A 14,470-nucleotide genomic window follows, 5' to 3' on the forward strand; every position below is an offset into this window, starting at 1 on the left:
AGAAGGCGGCATTGAGGTTGGATGAGACTAAAGTGGAACTTTTTCGAGTAGATCTAATACTGCATATCAGCCAGGTAACACCATGCCTACTGCAAAGTATGGTGGAGGTAGCACCATGCTGTGAGAATGTTAAAACAAGGCCAGGAGAAGCCTGGTAAATGTCAGATCCTTGGGAAATGTTGTTGAATAATGGGGTACAGAAAGACATAATTCTCCAAAAGTGGGAACACAGGTGGTGAGTTGATGAGGAAGGCATTTGGCTTGCTTGCTTCATAGGCCAAAGCAGGAAGTGTAACAGCAGAATGTTGTACAAACAATTGAATAGGCCACACTTGGAGTACTGTGTGCTGTTCTGGTCTCTACAGTTTGGAAAAGATGTGATGAAGCTTGAAGGGGTGCAGGAAAGAATTAACAATGTTACCTGAATTGGAGTGCTTGAGTTTTCAGATCAGCTGGGTATGTTTTCCCCGAAGGGAAGGATGTTGAGAGCTGACATGATAGGGATGTTTATAATTATGAGAGGCAGAGCCAGTACCTGATTCCAATGCTAGAGGTGGCTAAAATTACAGGGCAGTGGTTTAAAGTGAGAAGTGAAGCTTTTGGCATTAAAGGAGATCTCAGGGATAATTTTTTTCCCCACATAAAAATTTGTTGGTATTTGAAATCAGGTGCCAGAGGACAGAATGGAGGAAGTAATAGTAACAGATCTTGGGGGCATCTTGACCGTGTCAATGATATGGAATTAATGCAGGTGGGATTTGTCCAGATAACCATGCTGATCAACATGGACACAGTGAGCTAAAGAGCCTGTTTATATGCTGTATGGGGTTTTGACATTTTCTAAATGTTCTACAGCTTTGAGAGGCTGGTCATGACTAGACTGAACTCCTGCCTCAGCAACGAGCTGGACCCATTGCAGTTTGCCTATTGTCACAATAGGTCAACTGCAGACACAATCTCTATGGCTCTTCACACAGCTTTAGACCACCTAGACAACACAAGCACCTACGTCAGGATTCTGATCATCGACTATAGCCCAGCATTTAATACCATGATTCCCACAATCCCGATTGAGAAGTTGCAGAACCTGGGTCTCTGTACCTCCCTCTGTAACTGGATCCTCGACTTCCTAACTGGAAGACCACAGTCTGTGCAGATTGGTGATAACATATCCTCTTCGCTGACGACCAACACTGACGTACCTCCAGGATGTGTGCTTAGCTCACTGCTCCACTCTCTGTGTACACGACTATGTGGCTAGGCATAGCTCAAATACCATTTATAAATTTGTTGACGATACAACCGTTGTTGGTAGAATCTCAGGTGGTGACGAGCGGATATACAGGACTCAGATATGCCAACTAGTGGAATGGTGCTGCAGCAGCAACCTGGCACTCAACGTCAGTAAGACGAAAGAGCTGATTGTGGACTTCAGGAAGGGTAAGATGAAGGAACACATACCAATCCTCATAGAGGGATCAGAGGTGGAGAGAGTGCGCAGCTTCAAGTTCCTGGGTGTAAAGATCTCTGAGGATCTAACCTGGTCCCAAAACATTGATGTAGTCATAAAGAAGGCAAGACAGCGGCTATACTTTATTAGGAGTTTGAAGCGGTTTGGCATATCAACAACCACACTCAAAAACTTCTATAGTTGACCCGTGGAGAGCATTCTGACAGGCTGCATCACTGTCTGGTATGGCGGGGGGGGGGGGGGCTACTGCACAGGACCGTAAGAAGCTGCTGAAGATTGTAAATCTAGTCAGCTCCATCATGGGCACGAGCCTACAAAGTACCCAGGACATCTTTAAGGAGCGGTGTCTCAGAAAGGCAGCGTCTATTATTAAAGACCTCCAGCACCCTCGGCATCCCCTTTTCTGACTGTTACCATCAGGTAGGAAAGACAGAAGTCTGAAGGCACACACTCAGCGATTCAGGAACAGCTTCTTCCCCTCTGCCATCCGATTGACTTCGTTTGCACATTTTTTAATAATCTATTCAATATACACAAATGATTTACTTGTTTACTTATTATGCTTTATTTTATTTATTTTTTTCTCTCTGCTAGATTATGTATTACATTGAACTGCTGATGCTAAGTTAACAAATTTCACGTCACATGCTGGTGATAATAAACCTGATTCTGATATATTAAAGAAAGAGAATCAGAATTTTCCACTTTTAACCTTTGAATTATTCCCAATTTGAACGCTGTTGGACAACTATCTTCTTTAATCTTTATCCTCATTTTAACTTTGCAAACACACTCCAGATCGGAAATCCCTACAGCTACAATGTATTCATCTTTAATAAATACTTGGATGCAAAATGGTCTGTTGTTATTCCATCATTCTTGAGTACTAACTGCCTCTTTCAACAATCTTATACCACTGATACTTCTGGGCTTCTATTTTACTATACAATGTTTGAATTTTCTTTTACACTTCGGCCTTGATCTCCTGCACTGCTTGTCTTTTATAAATCGGTACAAATTTTTTTAAATACTGTACTTTTTCCCCATATTTACCACAAAACTCTTGTTTTCATGCTCCACACTTTGCTAAAGGGACCATGACTTATTTACACACTAGCATATTTGAAACTATATTAGCCTTAAAATAATTTACCTTCTGTAGAGGATGTTTGATATTTCTTTGCTTCAAGCAATTATTTAGTGTTGGAAGTGAAATTACATTTTCCAACTTTAATATCTACCTCCTATTGTTTTAATTCTGAACCAAGCATATAAAATGTACTTCAAGTGTTCTACTTTCAAATCACTGATACAGAGTATTTCATTATCCAGAAGCCAGTCTAGTATCGTTGAACAAGCAATTGGCTAATTCAAAGACAGGATTTTAGATACAGAGCTAAAACTTGCACTCCTCCCACCCTGTCCAGACCCACACATCCCATCTTCACTCTTATTTTCCTAGAATATTTGAAAAAAAAATAGGTCACTAATGATACTGTAAACAGTCCAATTCATTTCCAGATTGGTGTCTTTATACTTTATACTTTATTGTCGCCAAACAATTGATACTAGAACGTACAATCATCACAGCGATATTTGATTCTGCGCTTCCCGCTCCCTGGATTACAAATCAATAGTAAATATTAAACATTTAATTATAAATCATAAATAGAAAATAGAAAAATGGAAAGTAAGGTAGTGCAAAAAAAAAACCAAGAGGCAGGTCTGGATATTTCGAGGGTACGGCCCCGATCTGGGTCAGGTTCCGTTCAGCAGTCTTTTCACAGTTGGAAAGAAGCTGTTCCCAAATCTGGCCGTACGAGTCTTCAAGCTCCTGAGCCTTCTCCCGGAGGGAAGAGGGACAAAAAGTGTGTTGGCTGGGTGGGTCGTGTCCTTGATTATCCTGGCAGCACTGCTCCAACAGCGTGCGGTGTAAAGTGAGTCCAAGGACAGAAGATTGGTTTGTGTGATGTGCTGAGCTGTGTTCACGATCTTCTGCAGCTTCTTCCGGTCTTGGACAGGACAACGTCTCATCTCAACCTTTCATTTCCAAAATAATTTGTTCTATAATACATATCCAAATATGGCTCAAGTGACAGAATTACTGAATAGCTAGCCACTTGGTCCATACCACCTGGTACCCCTTTCCCATCTTACCAGGACTTCTCCAAATTCATTCATTTCTAATACTTATTCCACTTCCTTTCAACACTATTCAATCAGCCTCTACTACAACCCAAGGATATGTACTCCACTACTCTGCATAAAACAAAATATTCCTGAAGACACTTTCTGCTCTTTTGGTAGCCACTTTGTCCTCTGTTACTTATTCTTGAATCCTTTACCGATAAAACAATCTTAATTTTCTACTCTGTCAATACCTTCATGATTTTTAAATATTTCCATCAGGCCCCACTCCTTGCAGCCTCTGTGTATTGTAGCATAGGGAATGAACCTTTGGACTACTGGATGAGATGATCAAGCAGGCTGCATTTTCTTAGACAATGGTGTGTTGGACCTACATTCATCCAGACAAATGAAGCGCATTCCATCATACCCTGACCTGTGATAACACTTTGGGATGTCAAGAGGCAGGTTGCTGATCATAGCAAACTCCAGCCACTGATCTGCTCTCATAGCCACAACATTTATTTGACTAAGTTCTGACTAATGATCATCTCCAAGCCAGAATTCCTCTTGAATATCTTGGCATACAAGGCCCACAAGTCACCAAGTAACAACCATCTTGACTTCAATATTCTCCCATTTTCCATAGTTTAATATTTTGTATGTATACCCACTTTTCCATTTGACTTGTCTAAAATATTATTTACCATTCTATCTCAAAAGTTGAATTTCATTCAATCCAAATACATTTCCCTACCATCTCACCATAAATAGACAAATTCATAAGTTCCTCACAGATGTTATTTATCACTTAATGAATCATTCAGTTCTTAAAATTGCCACAAATTCAACAGGTCAAATAAATGTATCAACCGTAAAAATAATTAAATTGAGAGAATTCACCACTGTTATATTTAGACTTCAAGGAGGAAAAAGATAATAACTTCTGTTTGCACATTCTGTGTGAACAATAAGCTAAAAATATTCACATTTTGACACTAGCAACTGAAGTAGGAATCACTTTACTTTACTCAAAATAGCAATTCACAGTACAGCTACAGACATGTCAACACTCTGCATATCTTACAGAATAGGAGGAATCCTGAGCCCAAAGCCCAACTAGTTAAGTCAAAGTATTGAGAGGAAGAAAGGAAAACTTTAATCCAACCTTACCAATTAGACCTGTCGGGTTAACCAATATTCATGAATTTCCAATAATAATCAGTGGCCATCTCAAGAATTAACACTGGCTGATTTCAGGTCTAGGTAAAACAAGGAACTAGTCTAAATTAATCTCTGATGAGAACATCTCACTCAGTACAGAGTGATAATTTAGTTTAACAGCGAGTAAAGCATTTGAAAGGAGGCACCGGAAAAGTCCAGAACTTCTATTCCACAAAACATTGTAGGAGGGGGAGATAGCAAGGGTACTTAATGAGAACTTTGCTTCAGTATTCACTATAGAAAAGTATCTTGGCGCTAGTAGGGATGACTTACAGCGGACTGAAAAGCTTGTGGATATAGATATTAAGAAAGAGGATGTGCTAGAGCTTTCGGAAAGCATCAAGTTGGATAAGTCACAGTACGCAATGTACCCCAGGCTACTGTGAGAGCCTCTGCAAATGATCTTTGCATCATCAATGGGGCCGGGAGAGGTTCTGGAGAATTGAAGGGTTGTAGATTTTGTTCCTTTATTCAAGAAAGGGAGTAGAGGTAGCCCAGGAAATTACACACCAGTGAGTCTTACTTCAGTGGCTGGTAAGTTGATGGAGAAAATCCTCAGAGGCAGGATTTATGAACATTTTCAGAGGCATAATATGATTAGGAATAGTCAGCATGGCTTTGTCAAAGGGAGGTTGTGCGTCACAAGCCTGATTGAATTTTTTGAGGATGTGACTAAACACATTGATGAAGGTAGAGCAGTAGATGTAGTGTATATGGATTTCAGCAAGGCATTTGATAAGGTACCCCATGCAAGGCTTATTGAGAAAGTAAGGAGGCATGGGATCCAAGGGACATTGCTTTGTGGATGCAGAACTGGCTTGCCCACAGAAGGCAAAGAGTGGTTGTAGATGGGTCATATTCTGCATGGAAGTCGGTGACCAGTGGTGTGCCTCAGGGATCTGTTCTGGGACCCCTACTCTTCGTGATTTTAATAAATGACCTGGATGAGGAAGTGGAGGGGTGGGTTAGTAAATTTGCTGATGACACAAAGGTTGGGGGTGTTGTGGATAGTGTGGAGGGCTGTCAGAGGTTACAGCAGGACACTGATAGGATGCAAAACTGGGCTAAGAACTGGCAGATGGAGTTCAACCCAGGTAAGTGTGAGGTGGTTCATTTTGGTAAGTCAAATATGACTGCAGAATATAGTATTAATGGTAAGACTCTTGGCAGTGTGGAGGATCAGAGGGATCTTAGGGTCCGAGTCCACAGGACACTCAAAGCTGATGTGCAAGTTAACTCTGTGGTTTAGAAAGCATACGGTACATTGGCCTTCATCAACTGTGGGATTGAGTTCAGGAGCCAAGAGGTAATGTTGCAGCTATATAGGACCCTGGTCAGACCCTACTTGGAGTACTGTGCTCAGTTCTGGTTGCTTCACTACAAGAAGGATGTGAAAAGCATAGAAAGGGTGCAGAGGAGATTTACAAGCATGTTGCCTGAATTGGCGAGCATGCCTTATGAGAGTAGGTTGAGTGAACTCAGCCTCTTCTCCTTGAAGCGATGAAGGATGAGAGGTGACCGATAGAGGTGTACAAGATGATGAGTGGCATTGATCGTGTGGATAGCCAGAGACTTTTTTCCCCAGGGCTGAATGGCTAGCATGAGAGGGCACAGTTTTAAGGTGCTTGGAAGAAGGTACAGAGAAGATGTCAGGGGTAATTTTTTTTTTTAAAGCGCAGAGAGTGATGAGTGCCTGGAATAGGCTGCAGGTGACGTTCATGGAGGCAGATATAATAGGGTCTTTTAAGAGGCTCCTAGATAGGTACATGGAGCTTAGAAAAATAGAGGGCTATAGATAACCCCAGGTAATTTCTAAGGTAAGGACATGTTCCGCACAGTTTTATAGGCCAAAAGGCCTGTATTGTGCTGTAGGTTTTCTATGTTTCTATTAAACCACATTAATATTTAACTTGGTAAGCAAAACACCCCAATTTCAATTCTGTGTGATTAGCTTGTTGACCTTGGCTCAGGGGACAGGAGAACATAGGAAAACTTGAGTCTGTGTCCCTGGGGCAAACATTGGTAGGGTAACAAAAAAGCAAAAGCCAATTCAAACTGATAGTGACACCTTGTTGGAAAAACGATCAAAATTTTGAAACAAACAGACATGGCTGGTAATCCAACAGTTCAGCTGTCTATGGAACTGCTAGGTGAAGAAAACTGATTGCAAAGAAGAACATTAACAGAGAGAAAAAAAACACTTCACATTCGTACTCCACCAATCATGAATGTATCTGAATAATTAAATGAGAACAATCACAAATTGTGGTACAAAATATAGGATGGGATGGGGCATGTGTTTTAAAGAATATGAACAAGGACTATGATTAGCTACATGGAAATTAACAAAACTTCTGGATATCTTGAAATATATTTGGTCCTTATCTTAAATACGTCAGTTAAAAACATAAGTGGACAGCTCCAAAGTGCTGTAATAAAGATTATTTTATATGACCAACCCCATGGAACAGATCATTAACCTTTAAGATCATTAAGATCATTTAAAATCATCATAATTAACCTTATATACATTTCAAAATATAGAGTAAAACCACTCAACCAATACACACTTCATCAACACTAGTAGATACTTATACCATGTTGAAGGATTTGGCACAATTTTACATATTTTGAAAGCTATGTAATTTAAGAATACTTTAAAATTCTGTGCAACAAATTGCATTAATGCTGCAGAAAAAAATGCAAAATGTTTTGCAAGAGTGTTGGATAACATTTGGCAAAGGTCTATAAAGAAATAATAGGATAGGCAATCAATAGATTGATCAAACAGCAACTTAAAATGAAAGGAAAGCAGGAAGATCTATGGAGGGAATTCTAGAGCTCAGTATCTATTGAACAAATAATCATCAATAGTGCAGCAATTATGTGTAAGAGACTTGAAATGAAGGCACTCTCAGCCTGTTAGCCTAATGGCAATGGTCGGGACAGTGCTGGCATTGACAAGAAAATATACAATTGCAAAATATCTAAAAATAATGGGTGTGAACAGAGTCATGATGAAATTATGAAAGAGAAAATATGTTTGACTAATCCATGGAGATCTTTTCGTGATATGAACATTGCAATACATAGGGGGAAAATCATATTTGCTGTTTATTTAGATTTTAAAGAAAGATCCGCTTTATTTACCACACGTACATTGAAACATCAAAATAAACATGAAATGTGTGCGTCAATGGCCAACACAGTTCGATGATGTGCTGGGGCAGTCTGCAAGTGTCGCCATGCTTCCAACACCAATATGGTATTCTCACAACTTACTACCATAAAACTGTACATCTTAGGAATATGGGAAGAAATTGGAGTATCTGGAGGAAACACGTGCAGTCTTGGGGAGAACATACAAATTCCTTACAAAGTGCAGAGGGAAATAAACCCTGATCTTCTAATTGTTGGCAATAACTGTCACCAAAGTCAGAAAACCAGGATCTGGGAGTAAAAAAAAATTGGCAAGAACTGGTTAACAGGCAGAAAGAAACAAGTGAGAATAAATAATATTTTTCAGTTGGAAGGCAGTGACTCGTTGGGCGTAACACAGAATATGATTTTCCTGTAGCTACTCGATCTCCATAAACAATTTGCCTGAGTGGTTAAAACCTCACAGAAATGAGCAGAGAGGAGGAAGTAAATAGGCTTCAAGAGGAGAAGAGAGATTAACTGAGTGGGTGAGAAGAATCAGATAGAATATGAAAAAAAGTGAGATCACCCACTTCTGTGCATAAACAGAAAAATTGGGAATTTTTCCATAAATGTTGACTAATTGTCAAATATCAATGTTCGAAGAGACCCGACTGTCCTTGTACCAAAGTCACTGAAATCTAACACACAGACACAGCAAGCAGTTACAAAGGAAAATGTTACATTGGTTTCTATTGCATGAGGATTTAAACACAGGAATAAAGACGTACTGTATTCTATTTTGGGCCTTCATGAGACTACACAGAATGGTACATATAACATTGGTCCCCTTCTGCAAAGGAGACATACTTACTTTGGAGGATGTGCAGCAAAAAGTCACCAGACTAGTTCATGTGATGGTGAGTTTGCTGGATAAGAAGAGATTAAGTGCACAAATTCTCTATTCTCAGGACTACATTAAAAAAAAAGATGCCTTCCTTGAAATTATTTTTTAAACAGTGTTTGATGGGATGGATGCAGGAAAATGTCTAGTTGGAGGATCTAGGCTAGAAATCATAGTTTCAGAATATGGAGTGCATTACTAAGAACTGAGAGGAGATATTGCTTCCCTCAGTGGATGGCAGGTCTTAGCAATTCTCCATCCCAGAAAGCTATGAGAATTGAGTCATTGAATTAATACAAATTAGAGATGAACAGATTTCTGGGTGTTAAAGGAATCATGGGATATGGGAATAATGCAAGAAAAGTGCTTTGAAGGCAAAAAAAAAATTTATCTTAATGTATGGTGGAATGACCTAATCTTGTTCGTTATTTAAATACAAGCTGAATTCTCATGGCAGTAGGGAAATAAGAGATTATAGGGCAAGATGGGATGTAGATATGAGAAGGGGTGAGATTAAGATGGGATCTGAGTCCAAGATTAGCATCTTTAAAACATAAGTGACATGAGATTTGGAGTCAATGAGCCCCATAGTTCAGATTTATTTTATTTGTCACATGCACATTAATGCATTGTTTGTGTTAATAACAACCCAAGGATGTGTTGGGGGTAGCCTGCAAGTATCACCACACATTTCAGTGCCAACATTGCATGCCCTCAATGCTCAACGTGATATAGAACACAAAACAGAACATAACAAACAACAAAACAAGACCCATTCCTCCCTCCCACATACCCACCCATGCACATAGTCTTCCAACCCCAACCTTAAACAGATTTGTGGATTTGCAGACATGAGGCTTCAACTTCCGCAGTAGACTTGCAGTGGATTTTGGGGTCCAGCATTGGGTCTCAACTTCCAGTCTTCTGATCAACCTTAGGGCATTAATCTTCCGTATCAACCCCAAAACTCACTGATGATAACAAATGAGGAACCTGGATGAGGACCCCGAATTCCAGTTCTCAACTCCGGATAAGTCCTTTCTTTTTATAATACTACAAAATACTTGACAATCAGGTAACCTAATAACACTCAGAAAAATGTTTACATGGACAAAGGGAACCTGTGCCTGTGGGGCTGATACTATCAGTCTTCTGCAACATTTTACAATGGGAAAATTGAATATTGTGTGAAAGCATTCCTTGATGCTTTTCAGTACATCTATTACATAATTTTGTGCCTAATTTTTAACTTGAACTTCTTAAAAAATAATATATATACATTTACTAAGTATTTTAAGGCATAACGTCACTAAATGAAGTTATTGTAACATTCAAACATCTTTCCTTCACAGGTTTAAAATAGGAATTTTGCAAACCAAGGATATTCTTTGGGGAGAAAAAAAAAGCCAAGGCTACTCTTTAGAATTACAGTGACTGATTGATACAGTGATCACCATTTCCCTCCATCACTACCAAGCTCCTATATGAACACTGAAGTCAGACATTGGCACAGAAATATGAAGTAACTATGTCAGTAAGTGATGGAAGTCCTCCAAACAATAAATAAACCATCTACTCAATATATAAAAATATATTATTAAATGAAGTTACATCACATTATGCAATCAGGAACTAATTAATCAAGATTAAAGAACACTTCAAGTTGCATCTAATGCATATACTGCACTCCCCTACCCCGCCCCACAAAACCCACTTCCCAAAGATCTGCCTACCCTAACCCCTGGAAAATTCTCATTATTTAACCCACTAATCATTTGCTGAAAAAGTGGGCATTGCATTAAATTTCAATTCTCACAAATCCAGTTTTACATCATTTGCACTAGAAGATTTTTTTTTGGATGGTGCAGAACAGACCTTTAAAATGACTGTGAGAATTCTTCCAACAAGCTAATAATCACTTTATAATTAGATGTTGATTACAAAATATGTATTGACATTACACAATATTTCAAGCATTCAACATAGTAGTCTTCCTATTCTCGTATTCCTATCATGCACCATCCATTATTACTTATTACATACATGTTAGCAATGGTCTTGTTGCGGCAGTGAACCTTCCGATTCATTCTATGATCGAAATTCGCATTAATGGTAATATAGGATATTCTGAGTACTGTCGCAAAATGGTTAATAAAAGTCCTTAAAGAAAAATAGCCTTGTTTTAAATGAATCGTTAAAGATTTCAATCTAATGTCGAAGTTATACATCACAAATTAATATAGGATCCAACAGCTTGCTCGATCTTGTGTCATCTGACAGCTTCCAGCTGAGGCATTTCTGTAATTCTGGTATAGCCAAATAATGAAAACTTGTAAATTCTTCTTCATTAAAAGTGATTTCGTGACTGCCAAAATTATTTTAAATCCAAAATCTCGAATGTTTAAAAACTGTGGAAGCCACTTGCTTATGCATAGCGAAATAAATAAAGGTTCGCCGAAATGGTGCTGAAATGAACAGTTCCCGTCGTAGACTAGGAGGTGCGCAGACTGCACTACATTGAACATCAAAATCGACCTCAACATAAATAGAGATTGAAAGGGATAAACCCCGCCGAAAACAATGAGATGTCAAATGTTGAGTTTCTGGGACACATTTTAAAGCAAACATGAGCACTTGGCCGATTGAACACGCATAAATGGTTCTGAAATGGACAGTTCCGAACAGCACGGAGCGCCAGGGAAAATCAATAATTATTAAATTGAATTCAAAAAGTTCCTTCGGCAGACCACAAGCGACTTGAGGAAAATACTACCGACAGTGGTAATTCCAACCGATCATAACGCATTTTCATGGATCTTTGAAATAACTCATCGTTCTGCATAAAAAGCGTTAATTCCAGGTCCTAGAACAAATTACGAATCTGGAATGTTGTTACAGAACGAAGAGTTCTCATTACAAAACCCTGCTAGTTAAAAAAGCCAACGGTTTCGGATTTAAACTCAAAGTTATTTTGCAGGAATGTTCGGCGAAGCAGTAACAGGCGTAATAAATTTAAAATGTATATTTCTATGTAATCGGTCCAACGTGAAAAGTTATGAAATTTCCCCGCTTTACCTCTTTTCCTATCCAGCCGTTCATTCTTGCCCACTATCCTTCACTTTCTCTCGCTGGAGGAGGGCTTATTTTTCTAACAACTGTTCCGATGTATAAAGATATAGAGCGAGGGATTTAATGACTATTACTGTCGGCAACGCAAACCCCATTTAAAAACTCATCACAATTATTCGATTTAGATTCGCTTGATACCACGCAAAAAGTTAACTATTTATGCCCACAAGCTTAAGTTATGATTTGTGGTTCTGAATGGACAGCTACTTCTGTCGCCGACACTAGCAAATCTTTTCAGCAGAATATGGTTATAGTCGCCTTACACATACATTGGCTCTGTCGTCTTTTTACAGTATCTTTGAATGCGCTTTCGCAAGTGCCCTCAACGTTTGGTTGCCAGTATACAAAAGGCAAAAAAAATCTTGAAATGATAGTTTAAGACCCCCCCCCCCCCGGTAGACACCAAAAATCTCCTTTTGAGTAAACGCAAAGCCCATTCAAACGCACGTCTCACCTTGTGGAACGACGCTCATCTATGAGCACAAAAGTTTCTATTCCCGGACTGCCCTAATTTACACAGCATCTCTACTGTCATCACCTCACGGCTGCCTATCACATGTGTCCCTCGTCCTAGGGTACTCCCAGCATAGCTCACATCTTGTTCTCCGCCTTCCTTGACAGATGGCTTATTGCTGCATTTCGTTTCATGTGTACTACTCTCTCTTTCACACACACACACACACACAAACGACAACATTTAAGAAATTAAGACCCCGCTAACCCCCGCGATACGCTTCGTTTTGGAACTGACCGAGTGAAGTCGCCCAGTCGGGCTAATTCCACTGCCCGCTTGCTGGATGCCTGTGACTATTAACTCGAGAGGCTGCATTACTCCAGTTGCAAATCTTCGATGGCTTTCCTCCCACATCCCCACCCCCATCCGGGAGAACCTTCCTGGGTTTCAGTTCAAATCCAAGGACTGGTTTGAAGAACAGCAGGAGAACAGCCTCATCCCACGAACCGTACAGGCTATGGCACATTTTACCGTTGCAATACAAAGGAGAATTAAGGCTGGTATGTGTTAGTATAACAGTAACTCTGACCGATTGGACACAGCTACTTCCTGCTTGCAGCCTCAGCTCCGGCCGCCGTTCCGCCCCAGCAATGGCCCAGGCCTGTTTCCTACCCTCCTCTAGCTCCTGCTTATCGGCGGCACTCAATGGTTCTGCCTTGGTGACCATGCAAGGTCAGCAGACCACCGCCACCCTCCTCCCCCGGTGCCTGCCCCACCTCGGCACCTAGTCCGTCCGCTGGCTCCCCTCCCCTCCGCTCGCTAACCTGCTGCTGCCTGCCGTCGCTCGCCCTCCGGGGGCTCCGTTGGGGGCCGCGGGTGTTTTCAGCGGTTGCGCGGCACCGCCTTCCGATGCAGATAACGAGCCCAGCTCACCGGTTTCCAGGCTGTTCTCGTTACCCATGTCACCGAGGACTTCGCTTTAACGAAGCTCCCGCTCCGCCATCAACACCATCTTCTACTCGTCTCCCGAGAGACGCCACCGCGCCTGCGCCGCCAAGCACCCCACCCCCTCCCCTGGTCTGCTCGTTCGTACTGCACTGAGCATGCACGTCTGCCACTCGGCGCTCTCCAGCTGCTGATAGATAGTACGCATGCGTACTAGCCATCCGCAACCTCGCTGATTTCTGTGCTCATGAATGAACAGAATGTCGTGGGCTCGCTACAGTCCATTCAGGCTCCGGTGCTGCCTTTTCCCATGTTTGACTGTCGATAAGTCAAATAGAATTTCCGAATAGAAAGAGAAAAATCTGCATGATAGTCATTTGTAACGAGGGTAAACATCCAACGTTTTCAGTCACTGGCTGAGCGTAAGAATTCAAATTGAACCAAACATCGGTAGTGTTTACGGCAACAGCAACAACACTATAGCATTTATTACTAGCAATAACGATGACGTTGTATCCCATGAAATTCTGAGAAAGTTTGGGGTATCGCTGCGGAATTGGGAGTCATGGTCTAGGGATAAAGTCTCGGGCATTTTGGGAATAAATTGAAGAGAAATTTCTTCATTCATTGGTTCGTGAATTGTCGAGAAAATATCTGTCTATGGGTCTACCTATCAATCTACGGATTGATCTTTTCTGGAAGCCGGTGTAAATTTAACATACTGATTGACTCACTTGACGCCAAGAAAGTTAAAAGAGCAAACACAAAATATCGCACGATTTAAAACAAAAAAAAAGAAAATGGTGAGTAGCCACACAACATGTGAGAATGTCGGTAACGTTTCATTAGAAAAGCATATAAATATGGAGTGAGAATGTGGAAGACACAATTCAAGGGGATAGCACAGTGAAGCAGGTTTAAAGAACCATGTTCTATTATTCCTCCATTTCCAACTTATTAGATATTATAATAGACATTGATTTAATTATACATCTTATTGCACAATAATATTATTTTATCCAATCCCCTTGTCTATCTCAATAATCTTCATGAAAATTCATCCTCGACGTGTTGAAAT

General features: G+C 40.4%; 1 protein-coding gene across 11 annotated transcripts in view; it reads right to left on the minus strand.

The window, feature by feature from the left end:
* The window catches only part of LOC134356771 (protein bassoon-like), a 517,214-nt gene extending 503,783 nt beyond the window's left edge, over positions 1-13,431 (minus strand). For 7 of the 11 annotated variants that reach the window (XM_063067881.1, XM_063067877.1, XM_063067876.1 and 4 more), the window contains exon 1: positions 13,272-13,431. In XM_063067881.1, the coding sequence (XP_062923951.1) occupies positions 13,272-13,408 (137 nt within the window). In that variant the 5' untranslated portion in view covers positions 13,409-13,431. Of the gene's footprint in view, positions 1-10,907; positions 10,965-12,447; positions 12,540-12,744; positions 12,814-13,271 lie in introns of those variants that run through there. The other 4 variants (XM_063067884.1, XM_063067882.1, XM_063067883.1 and 1 more) reach the window with 4 other exon arrangements.
* Positions 13,432-14,470: the final 1,039 nt, after the last annotated feature.

The sequence above is a fragment of the Mobula hypostoma genome, chromosome 15 (assembly GCF_963921235.1).
Source record: "Mobula hypostoma chromosome 15, sMobHyp1.1, whole genome shotgun sequence".
NCBI lineage: Eukaryota > Metazoa > Chordata > Chondrichthyes > Myliobatiformes > Myliobatidae > Mobula > Mobula hypostoma.